Source organism: Heliangelus exortis, chromosome 16 (assembly GCF_036169615.1).
Source record: "Heliangelus exortis chromosome 16, bHelExo1.hap1, whole genome shotgun sequence".
In the NCBI taxonomy this organism is placed as follows: domain Eukaryota; kingdom Metazoa; phylum Chordata; class Aves; order Apodiformes; family Trochilidae; genus Heliangelus; species Heliangelus exortis.
Genome location: NC_092437.1, coordinates 4,682,662 through 4,695,489, shown reverse-complemented (window position 1 = coordinate 4,695,489; position 12,828 = coordinate 4,682,662). Strand labels below are relative to the sequence as shown.

The following is a 12,828-nucleotide window of genomic DNA, read 5'->3' as shown; positions in this document are numbered from 1 at the left end:
ACACAGAAGACAAACAATACTCAGTTTTCATACACCAAAACATTTCATTTGAAAAGAATCTGTGATACCCACTAATTTGTGTCTTATCAGTGCCCAAAACTGCTGCATTTTCATCTCAGATTGCTAACTCTGCTGCAGCATCCTATGCTAGTAAGTGATTCAAGTCTTGGGCAGCATCCAAATTTGTGGTCCTCAAACCAAGACACTGCATCTTAGAAGTAAGCCACATAGATTTCTAGAGATGGAAAACTTGTTTAGCTCACTGAACATAGGAACAGCATGTAACTTCTGAAGTAGCAGAGTGCAAAAAAGCTCAACATTAAAAAGAAATAAATCATTCACTTCTGGTCACTGACCAACAACCTTGATCATAAGCCTAGTGACACCCAAAAAAAAAAAAACCAAAACCAAACAAAAAACAACCAGAAAGACCACAATTTGAAGCACAGACAGAAACAAATCCATAGAAACATCCTCTTCCAAAGGCTGTTGGAAACAACAGTATTTTCTGTAACACAACAGAAGAGTATGTAGTCAAAGTTAACAGCTTTCACAGTTTAATGGAATCACAATTATTTTCCAATTAGATCCCATCACGTAAAGAGATGCCCTTATCAGATGTGCAAAAGGAGTCACTGGTTTGCCTCATGACACTCATTTTTAACAAAAACAAAAATATCCTATCGCACAGCTCTGTGAGTCTTAAATTCTTTAGGGTACAAAGATAAGAATGCAGGATTCCTCAACTATCAAAGTTGCAATAAGAACAAACACAACTTTCAGTCTGGTGACATATGGCAGATCTGATGTAGCAGATTTCAAATAAAGCAGAATGTTCCTTTTGCTGATGCATGATTCGAACAAAAAAAAAAAATCCACCCCTCACCCAGAAGAGTTCTGCAGAAGAGATCCACAACTATCTTTCAGAAAGAGAGATACCACTTCATGTGCCAAGTACAGGACTCCCAAGCTCTAATCTTGGCAAAATATCGATTCTCTTATGGCCTTGGGCAAGTCAGAACTTCTCTAACTTGCTCTTTCCCCCAGCTCTAAAGCAGAGTTCATACTACTTTATTTACCAACCACACAGGCATGTTGCAAGCATTAAGTTTTGTAAAATGCTTTGAAAGTAAAACATACTATAAATACTAGAAGAAGCTCCTATTATCATTGTGCATTACAGACATTATTTTTAACAAAATACAGCCATGCCAACACAATTAACAGGCATAATATTGGCAGCACATGCAACACACAGGGAAACTAATCAGGATATGTTTGAACTCGCTTGCTAGTCAGTGAGAAATAGAAACAACTACATTCCACTACTTCATAGTATTTCTCCTGTTCCTTTCTGTATTTCTAATATTACAGAATTCTGCAGATTTCCTCACCTATTTATATCCTTGTTACTTTAGACACTTCTGGCATCCAGGTTTCAAGTGGAAAGTAACCCAAAGAAAGGCACATTTGGTATGAAAAAGTAACACAAATTATTTACAATAAAAAGGTTGTCTGATTAACAAACTCACCAATTTTCCTACCTCCTACCATATTATTGTATGTGATACATTAAATATTATTGTTTGAAGTACTCCATACAATTTCTTTTCAGTCACAGGTTTAAAGATGCTGCATCTTTATCATTCTAGAAAGAGAAACTCTTGTTCTTGCCCTCTAAAAAATTACCTGACAGTATCTTCATGTCTTTGCTAACATGCTGTAAATAAGGTTACTTCTAGACCTTCATTATCCAGATGAGCCCAGTTGGACAACAAAGGTCCAAACACAGGTTTCTGAAGAAAAATCTAAGCACAGTAGTCCTCTTCCTCAAAGAAATCCTTACTGGAAAACCCTTACTACTGAACAAATGCTCCAAACAACCCAGTTTCTTTGAGAAGCAGGATCCCATCATCCAGTACAGTCACAACAGCTATGAATGTTGTAGCTCTTCAAGCATCTCTAATTTGGTCACTGTCTTGCACAACTGCCTTGATGCAACACAAAGCATTATTCTAATGGTAATATGTTTTAAGGAGCACTGATTGAGCTTATTTTCCATATGCTCGTTTTAAGTGCACATCTGAAACCTTTCAAGGTTTCTATTTTCAAGTCCCAGGTTAGTAACACTTACTGACTGCTTTCCATGCATGTGAAACTGTAACTGTATTTTGGAGAGCTAGACACAGTGATTCAGGGAAGGGAAGTAACTACAAACATGTGCTGGCCCTTGGTCAAACCTTCCCTAGGAGTTTTCTTACTAAGTGTTTGTAAATCTTGGTGTAAAAAGCTACATGTGTGGTGTATGATCTCAAGCTCTCTCATGCACTAAGTCTTACAAACTCTTCTTAGCACATATTCCTTTAAAAACATAGACTTGTGCATGCAAATTCAATGCATCCAGTGGATGCACAGCATCCAAGCACTGCACTTGCAGCTTCATGTTACCAAACTGCCCTTAAAAATCTGTCCTCTGATGCTGCAATTTGAAATACAATGTCAAAACCATTCTTTTGCCATGAATGCATACATCTGCATGTATGTGGCTGGACTTCCAAGGGTGCTCAGCCCTTGCACCTGTGAGTTATAAGAGCTCCACATCCATCAGGTCTTAACATTTCCTGTAAGAAATGCTTTCTGTAAAACATTTTCAAAGTTGGCTGCTTTGCACAAGGTACAAAAAAAGTAAAGCAAAGCCATTAAAAAAATAAAAATCCATTCCACCAAAGAAATCCTTCCCAATACTAAGTCTGTCTCATCTTGCAAGAACTCAATTTCCATGTATTCAGTCATGTACACTTGCTTATTTTAAGAGTCATGCTATTCTTTTGAAGTTATCAATATTTTTAAAGTGTAGGACAGACAAGGAAAGTGCTTAATAAAAACCCTCAACTGCTTAGAACCTATATTGTTTTACCTTGATCTATCAAGACCTCCAAAGGAACAATTTATGGTCCAATTATGCTTAAGGACTGGCAAAGGTTCTCCTAAGAGCAACACATTTAAGTATGCTATGGCAGTTTAAAACCAGCAGCTACTCAGAAAAAGCTCCCACTGGAAGCAAAAGAAGTATTTTTCCCATAATCAGGTTTATAATGCAGTATTAGTGAAAACATAGGTATACATGGCCACAGACTGCAAACCGAAAAACAAAAATCCTTTGATACACTGTGGCAACAAACACATAAATAGGGCTTTTCCAGCCTATCAATTTCCAAGCTTCAAATTAAGGACTGGGATTTCAAGGTCTGAGCTTCACCACTATTTTTGAAATTAGCAACACGTCATTCAAATTACTCATATAGGAAATAATCTACACCAAAAAATGAGGAGTATTCATGCCAGTTAGAACTTAAGACTGACAGACTTCACCAAATTCCATGGCATCACATACCCTAGATGGTACATTACACAAAAAGATGATGTGTAGTAACACAGTATGGTTTCTGATCTACCTTATGTGACAGGTGTATTGCTTTAAGGTAGCTGAGTTTCAACAGATGGATTTTTACTAAGACCAGATGAAATAGATGCTGCACAATCACTACTGATTTGACTTGGTGCTAGTAGTAAAATTTAATTAGTTGCTCTTTGTACACTGCCCCAAAATAGAGAATAGTAAGAATACAGCTATTGCTATTTATTATTAAAAATACAGAAAACTCTGTGTATAGTTATGCAAGTATTTCCAGTTAAAAATGAAACTGGATACAAGTACAAGCCTGGTTCAAAATCATAGCAAATATATAACCTTAAATCTCCAAATGCAGAATATTTAGGAAGGGACAGATGGTTCTCAGAACAGAAATGCTGCTCATCCTGCTTTTTACTCACCCAGAGTTCAGGACTAGATTCCTTGCCCAGAGATGCTCAGCACTAAGCATGAGAGTAGCTACTACAAAAGCTCTAACCCTAGACACAACAGGGTGAGCTAAGGACATAAGAAGAATGGTTTTTTGTACAGAATTCTAGTGACTAAAAAGATCATAATAAGCTTCAAATCTGTGAGTTTTTAAGTGAGACTTTGAAGGTATTTTAAGCAAAAGAAGGGAGTTTTCTTGTGTTATATCTGCTGCTTCTCTGTTCATGTGTGCTCTGTGGTACTGGGGGCACACAGGGACAGAGAGGGAACTGAACAGCACGTGAAGGTTATATGAACTACTGACAAAACCACCTTAAAAGTCAAAATGAAATAGCAGCATTTCATTTGCTAACATTCCATTGTCGTGCTTTGGCAGTTTGCAGTTTCATCCACACTCACATTTTAACAAAGATACCAGGCAGAATTACTGTTGAAAAGACTTTCTGATCACCTAAAACCATGTGCTAGGTAGTGGAATGCTACTGTTCCACTACTCAGAACCAGCAGATTCTCACTGCTAAGTGTGATGCCTTTTCCACAATTCACAACTGAATGGCAAGAAATGTAATTTGGGTACCTTCCTGCCTGCAAGAAATTACACTTCCAAACCAAAACCCCTCAGTCCTCTGACTTACCTGGCGGTAACTGAAAATTCTGAATGTTCGTTGGGTTCTGAGGTGGCTGAGGCAAACGAGGTGCTAAAACTGTAGGAGTCAAAGTTGCTCTGATTCCACTCGTAGTTGCTGTTGGAGTCCTTGGCAGACTTTGTGCCACCGTATTGGCAGTGCCTCTAGCTGCTCCTGCGGCAGTGCCGGGAGCTGCAGCAGGTATCCCACCAGGATTGGGAGCAACATTGGAGAGCCCAGCTTGCATAGTTTGCCCAATAATCATGTTACCCCCTGTAGTACTGGGCTGGCCACCAGTAGGGATGGTCTGCTGTTGAGATACTGCCTGGACTATAGTTTTAGGAGACTCGGATTTGATGACCTGCGCGGCCGGAGCTGCTGGCACAGCGGGACTGGACTGGCTGTTTGCAAGTGATGTTTGGAGGGAAACTCCAGATCCTACAGTGGCTGTAGCAACAGCAGGAAAACTCCCCACGCTGATGGTTGAATTGATCACGGTATTACTCCCGTTTTGAGTGGCTGCACCAGCTGCAGCCACTGCGGGTACTGTCGCGTTGATCGGGGGCCTGACGAGCGTCACTGTGGAGACCCCAGCTCCGATGCTGGGTGGGGGCTGCGAGGAGATAACTGTGGGTGAGGGGGAAGATGCAGAGGACACAGCAGTATTAAGGAAAGAAGTCTGGATGACAGTGTTGGAAGCTGATGGCAAAACAGCATTGACAGTGTTTCCTTTCCCCACAGATCCAGGTCCATTGTTAATGAGAGGGGCAACAGCAGGTGCAGAAGTGGGGTTGGCAGTTACAGGAGTCGCAGAGAAAGCACCGCTCCCTGTGTGGTGAGAGTTCATCACCACGTTACTCCCATTCAAAGTTTGCACTGTTGTGGTCCCAATCTTGCCATTCCTGGTGGACAAGGCTGTTGCCATGGTGCTGATAACCACCGATTTGCCCTGGCTGAGGGTCCCTGGGGCAGCAGTGACTTCAGATCCTCCTGCTGCTGCAGTGGTGGTGCTGGTGCTCGTTGTAGTGGCTCCATCCAGAGCTGAAGTCTGGGACCTGGTGTTATGATTAATAACACCCCCTTGCACTCCTCCTGCACCTGCAAAACAACAAGGTTAAGCAAAAAGAACAAGCAACAAGTCCAGCAAAGACAGAATGTTCGTGCTCATCAACAAGTCTTCTGCATCTCCCAGGCTCCCTGAATGGAGCCAAGAAAACGAGACAAAGTACAAACTGAAGATGGTTTTGAAGACATTAACTTGAAGCCTCCAATTGCCCACCCAGGACTAACAGGTTCAAAACAGGTTCAATATTAATTGTAACACCTCTGCTTTCAACATTACAGAGGAACAAGATAGGAAAACAGATTTGATATGAAGCAAGGGAAGAGAGAAGGAAGATCATCTCAGACTTATTTCCCGTCCTAGAGCCCAAAATCAACAGGGCTGCAACTGCATCTTTCTAATCCTTTCAATTCCTTAAGAGCAAGTCAGTTAGATCAGGAGGCTCAACAACAGCAAAATATGAAAAAGTGAAAGAAAAATGTTAGCCTGGCAAAATAGGAAGTACTACAAGGCCTTGAATAGGTTACCAAAAGACCCTGCCACTTTATTACAGAATTTTTCTTCTGGATCTGAAGTTCCCTCAGCCAGAGATAGTTAAAAATAAATTTAAAAAGAAGAAGCAAAGCTGCTTTTGAGAAGGGACAAGATGATGTAGCTTCTTGCCCTGAATAATCCTCATGCCCCTTGATGAGGCCTGGTGTTGTACATACAATCAGACACAGTCCAGGTCCTGGCCCTAAGAAAACAGAAATGGGAAAAGAATAGTGACAGACAGATACTGAGATGCATGCTATAAGGGTTAAGGAGATCCTCCTAGAAGAGCTTCATTAATCATGACAGAAGGTCTGTAACACACTTCAGCAATAAGAAAGCAAAAAAAAAAAAAAAAAAAAAAAAATGGGGGGAGGGGAGGAATTGCAGAGAGATTCTGGGGAGGCTTTTTTTTTTTTTTTTTTTTTTTTTTAATTCCCCTGAAAAACAGCTTCCCTCCATTCTCGTGTTGTGAGCCCCGAGACCCAGCCTTCACACTGCCCCCCTACAATCTTCACAACACGAAGAGGGGGAATGTTCCCAGGTAGCTACGAAGGGTGGGTGGGTGGGAGAAGACATTGTACAAGGTGGGGTGTTGTGGCCTGAATTCCCCCCCTTCCTGGGACCTGGTGTTGTGACAACCCCCCCTTGAGGGCAGAGGAGGAATGAGAGGTGTTGAATGCCCCCTCCAAGCCCCTGGAACAAGGGAGGGGGTGGGGGAAGGAATATCCAGGCAAGGAGATATGGGGGGGAAGCATTTTGAGGGACTTCCTCCCCTTGAAATCCCCCCTCGCTTCCTCCTCTACAGGAAATAGGTGTCATGATTAATAACACCCCCTTGCACTTCAGCAACAGAGAAGGGGGAGGGGAAAAGGAGCATTTACACAGACAGCTAAGGCGGCATTATCAAGAGGGAATCCCCCCCATAACCTCCACCCCTGGGAAGGGAAGGGGAGCAGGCAGAGACGGCATGGGAGGCACAGCCATTACCGAGAGGGTGGGCTCTGCCTCCCTCAGCCCCCGGGATTAAGAGAGCCCTTTTACACTCCAGCAACAAGGGCAGGAAAAGAAGAGGGGACCGGCAGAGTCACGGACAGGCACTGCCGGCTTGTTCTGCGGGGAGGCTGTCCCCACACATGATAAAACACCCTCTAGTAAGCAGAAGCGAGGAGGGAAAATAAAGGGGAGGGAGCAGAGGCGCGGATACACACCGAGGGGGCATGATGAGGGGAGGCTCTCCCCCATATGATCGATACCACCCTTTGCACTCCCGCTCCTGCCACAACGAGAAGGAGGAGAGAGGGAAAAGGGGGGAAAGCAGTGAGGGAAGGAGGCAGCCGGAGCTGGGGAGTGGGGGGAGGGGAGGGCCCCTCTCCCTCAGAGCCCCCCACCCCTGCCCATGTTACCTGCTTTTGTGATCTCTGGGGCACTCAGTCCCATCTTGCTGCTGCTGCTGCTCTCTGTTTGGGCATTAGCATTGCCTCCTACTACTACTCCTCCAGGGCTAGGGCTAGGGCTGCTGCTGCTACTGCTGCTGCTCACAACATGGTTCCCCAGCAGCCCCCCAGCGGCCCTCAGGGGCTCCTGCGCCTTGTGGTGCTGGTGGTGGTGGCCGGAGGCCGCCAGCTGGGACTCCAGGGAGCCCACCAGGTCGCTCACCACCTTCTCATCCACCTCCGTGTTCAGGAAAACCTCATCCAGCAGATCCGAGCCCGCCGCCATCTTTTTTTTGGAGGGTTCCTGTGAGCTGCTCCCTCCTCCCCCCCCTCCCCTTCCACTCCTCCCTCCCTCCCCCCACCCCACACACACACACTCGGGCTGCAGCGCAAGGCGCATGCGCGGGCGCCCAGCCTCACATCACCGGCCCGAGAGGGATTCCGCCCGCCGCCGATTGGCCGGCGCCCGCCTATAAAAGGCCGGGCAAATGGCTGCGGACGTTGAGTTGGGAGACGGGCGGCAGCGGCCGGGGTGTGCGGGGAAGGGCGGGGACGGATCGGGCGTTGGGGTGGTGGTTGAGGGGGAGGAGAGGCAGGCGGCGAGCTGCGGATAGAAGTGCGGGAGAGGTTGAGTGGGGGGGTGAGCGGGTGAGCGGCCGGCGGAGCTGCGGGGGTGGCCGCGGTGGCCACGGCTCTTTGTCTGGCTCGGCCCAAAATGGCTGCATGTTTCCCTGCTGGCTCCCTGCGTCCGGGTCTTCCCCGCCGGCGCGAGTCTGAAGGGCGCCCCACACCTGTGCCAGCTGCGTGTAACTGATCCACCGGCGGCGCGGGGGGGCCGGGGAGAGCAGAGGGAGGGCGGGCGAGCGGGCGGGCGGCCGAGCCCCACGCCCAGCCCCGGGCGGGGGCAGCGGGCTAAGGAGGAGCGCGCCAGCCCCCGCGCCTCCCTCCGCGGCTGGCAGAGGCGGGCTGCCCCGGAGAGCTGGGCGGCCGAGGGAGGGGGAGGCTGCGGCCCCTCGGTTGCGGCCCGGCGGGGTAGCTGCTCCGCCGTCCGGGCCGCGGGGGCGGTCGCCGTTGCCGTGTGCCAGGCGCGGTCTCCGCAGGCTTGGTTCCGCGGCCTGAGCGGTCTGACTCAGCACGCCGGGCCTCGCCGGGCCCACGGCGGAGGGGTTGGGACGAACCCCGGGAAAAGGCGGCCGAGGAAGGGAGGGGAGGCTGCGATTTCAGCGCTGGGAAGGGAAAAGGAAGAGAAGAGGGGAGGGGGGAAAAAAGAGAGGGAGATGACAATTTTAAACGGTCCACTCGCAGCTCTGAGCCCGGCACCGCGAGGCGGGGGCCCTGCCGCGCTAGGGACGATCCCCGCCTGTGTGTCAGCGAGCGTTACACCCCCGCTGCCGCTTAACCCTTGGGGGGAGAGCCCTGGCTCTGCAAAACCGCGATTGGCGGGGAGCCGGGGACGTCTGCGGCTCTTTCGGGGCTGCTCCCGCACGCAGCCGAGTTTCCACCGCACCGGGCCTCGGCTCGGCGCCCCGGAGGTGCCTGGGGGGTGCGGTGGGGTTCAGCCAGGCGCTGGCTGCAGGTGGACTCGTCTTGCTGAGCGCTGGCCTTACAGTAGAGAGCTGCACTTCGACCTTATTGTGCAACCATCATAAAGAAAGTAAATATAGTTAAAAATACAACCTGCCTTCTAATAAATGCTCCTCTTTTGCCAGGCACTGTTTACCCAGAAAAATGAGCTGTTGGAGAAATATTAAATGAAAGACAAATCGTAGCCACGTGTGAAGTTTTAAGGGGAATCGAGCATGAAATAGCATCCCTTGGTTCGGTATTATAAAATAAGCATTGCTCTTGGATATTGGGAATGGCTGGAATTAGAAGCTGGAGCTGTGTTGCAGTGGGACTGACTAGGCATGTGCTAATGCCCTGGTTGATGATGCCTGGAACTGAGTTGGCCTGACAGCTGGCTGAAGGCTGCAAAGGTGGAGACTTGGAAGCCTAAGAGCTAGGAGTTATCTATGAGAAGGGATTGCTTTAAATAGGTCAGAGACAAAGTATTCTTTACTTAGGGTTGCCCAAACATGGGTGTCAACGCTTCCTGCATTACATATTTGTGGTCATCACTTGTAGTACTGTAACATGAATTAAATTGCTCTGCTCCCTAGCTGGCCCCTGAGTGACTGGGAACAGTGCAGGAGACCTGTCCCATGTTTTATTCTGCCCCCAAATATGTGAATGTGTCCACGAGGGAGAAGCTGTTTGCCAAAAGCTTGCAGGGGAAACATGAAAACTGAAAGGTGTTTTTTCTTAGCATATAAACCTCAAATAATAGGGCAAGTAAATATTTTTAAATCAAAGGTCATAGCAATTCACGGCTTATGTTAAAGGATATTATTGTGGTGGTTTCTCATGCCTGCCTCTCACCTGCAGTAGATTTTGGCTGCTGAGTAAAAATTAGAAGGCTGAGCCTTTTTGAGAGCTCTGCTCAAAGACAGAATGGCTACAACTCTAGCATCTAACTAGGAGTGCAGCCCGAGGAGTGATGGAGGAAGAGAAGGACTGGAGAGATGGATTTGAAATTACCAAATGTCAGCAGTAGTCAGCATGAAGGGTCAGAGCAGCCTATATTCTTCTAGTGCTTGTGTTCTAGGACAGCTTGGATGTGATTTACAGTTGCATAAAAAAATAGAAATAAAAACCTAGAAATCTTCATGTCCTTGTTGGAATGCTGTCTTTAGTGTACCATATGGCATATCTGCCATATTAGGTAAACAACTTTACAAAATTACAAGAGCAACTGAGGTTCACTACAACTTGTGCATTATAAGTGTGTAGGCTTCATTACTGAATAATTTATCTTTTCGTACTCTCTGACTCTAGTTTGACATCAGAAGTAACTTTCTAGACTGAATTCCTCAGGGCTGTGAATCCAGCTGCTCCGTATTATACTGCTCACCTTCTGATTTAAATGGCATAAAAGAGCAACCTGCATAAGAATTCTAAAATAACTACATGGGTTGGTGGAGAAATAGGTTCAATATACATTGAATGCCATATATTTCACCCATCACCAAGTTTATCAGAAATCTTGAACGTTAGACATGTATGGATTCTCTCTGGTGTCAAAGAGTAGAAGCCATCAGGAGCTTTAAAATACTCCCCCCAACCCTGACCCTAGAACCAGCCTGTGCAGAACATGGCACAGAGATTGTGTCTCAAGGTGAAACAACTTTAATTCCTCTTTGCAGTCTATATATCTTGCTGTCTTCTTGGAATCTCAAATACTGTTAAGTCTTTGTCCTTAGGTGAATCCCTGAAGAAGTCTAAATAGTCAGGGATTAATTAAGTATGGTATGCTCCAGGAAAATGTCTTAATCTTGGCCTTATAAAATAGAGATGAACAGTAGATTTGGAAACAACTACCCAGTCCCTTTTTACTTTACAATAATCATAGCTATCTATGCTACTGTTTCCACTTGAGGACAGTGTGTCCAGATGTGTTCTAGGCTGCATCTGCTACCTACAGAAGCACCAAAGCTTTGGCTGCAATTCAGTATTCCAAACAGAACACCTAGCACAATGCTGCTGTGGCAGAGGTATGGAGAACCACCCATTTATCCAAGTGTTTATATCTGCATAACAGTTACTGGAGCTCCAGAAGCTGAGCAGAAAAGCATTTATTCTTCAAAAGTAGGGTTTTTTTATAGTGAGATACATAATATAGTTACTCGGTTATAACAGGTTAAGGGATATCCTCTTTTTAATAAGATATTTAATAATACCCAGTTATTAATTGGGAGATACACAGAAAAGGTCTGCTAGAGACTACCTAAAAGCTTGATTTTCAGAAACAAAAGTTAGCTGAGCACACAACTGCCTTCACAATCTGCTCAGAGACAGTTAGCAGTCTCTGTCACTAGTAAATGCTACATCCAGTTCCCATGGGAGTTATTTAGGTATATTATATTTATAATATCATATATTATATATATAATATTTAGGTATATTATATATATATTAGGCTGTACTGAGGCATGCCAAAGGCCATGCAACTCAGCCCAAAAGAAGATGCCCAGAAAATACACTGTCAGCTAAAGGATTCTTGGTTAAAGGCCTTCAAGGCCTTACAATATAAAAGAGCTGTGGAATTCTGTTTTTCTTGCCCACTGCTCTTAATCTAACTCCTCACACTTGTTACTGCCTGCCAAGATAGGAAGTATCAATATCCAGGCTCATCTGTAAAGGAAGAGCTAGGGCATGTTACTAAGAAAAAGGGACACTTGAATAAGGAGATGGAAGTTTCCAACTGCACACTCCAGTAGCTAGCAGGTACCTTCTGAATGCAGATTAGTAGCAAACATCCATAATTATGTCTGTGGAAGGGAGAAGAAGCAGACATGTCAACAAAGCTTTGTGGTTTTATTGGTTTGGAAAAAATTCTCATGCAATTCTACATGATTCATATTAAAAAATTAGTGGTCCTTCAGGTCACTACTCTGAGCTTCAGTAATTTCACATGTTTTGAATTATTAGAGCTGACTGGGAAAGATGAAAATGCTTTCATTTCTAAGCAAATTAAAGGAACTTTTGGAAAACTGAAGCACGATTTCCAACTGATACTCTGACAGAATATGTCAAGAAAAAGTGCCCACTGATGGGTCTCATTACTGTAAATCCAATTTACACATTTTGCAGTCAGGATTTGTTAGAATCTGTTTGAACTATTTCTTTTTAGTGCGAGGTGACTTTGGCAGGTTTTTTTCAATTGTTCTGTGATTCTTTGCAAGCAAAGTATTATCCTGCCAGGAATGTTTTATCAGCAATATACCCTCAGACAACCTCACCAGTATACTGAGAGAGTGGATATTCCTGTGCTAGACTCCTTTGGGCCCTCTTGATTCAGAGCTCTTCTAGTTTTCCCCTGAGCTTTCCAGCATCATTATATACCTAATATTCTCTCCACCAGTCTTCACTCTACTTTTTGAGCAGTGCAGATCACTGCTCCTCTCTTCTCTTCTAGCTTCCAGGAATTTAAAAAGCAACAGACAAACTTTTGGCTCCAGTCACAAGCTCAGGAGCCTCCTACAGTCAGAAGGTACCTTCTGTTCTGCTTCCAGCTCTGTCCAGCTTCACACATGACACACAACAGTGGCCACTCAGGTCACCCTTAAGAGTTATGGTTGGGATAGCTTCACTTTGGATGTCAAAGCCACAGAAAATTTCCTTCTCCATGTCAACAGAGTGACTGTTGTCACAGACCATGCTGTCCACACTGCCATGCACTACTCCCTCATCTCTAAGAATCTGAATATCAGA

The 12,828-nt window shown here is 45.5% G+C and overlaps 1 protein-coding gene across 1 annotated transcript in view; it reads right to left on the bottom strand.

Annotated features, from left to right (window-relative positions):
• The window catches only part of TAF4 (TATA-box binding protein associated factor 4), a 36,115-nt gene extending 28,272 nt beyond the window's left edge, over window positions 1–7,843 (bottom strand). Inside the window, exons 1-2 of the mRNA XM_071759526.1 lie at window positions 7,489–7,843; window positions 4,498–5,586 (exon numbers count right to left, since the gene is read on the bottom strand). Coding sequence (XP_071615627.1) covers window positions 4,498–5,586; window positions 7,489–7,804 — 1,405 coding nt within the window. The 5' untranslated portion in view covers window positions 7,805–7,843. The remainder of the gene's footprint in view (window positions 1–4,497; window positions 5,587–7,488) is intronic.
• Window positions 7,844–12,828: the final 4,985 nt, after the last annotated feature.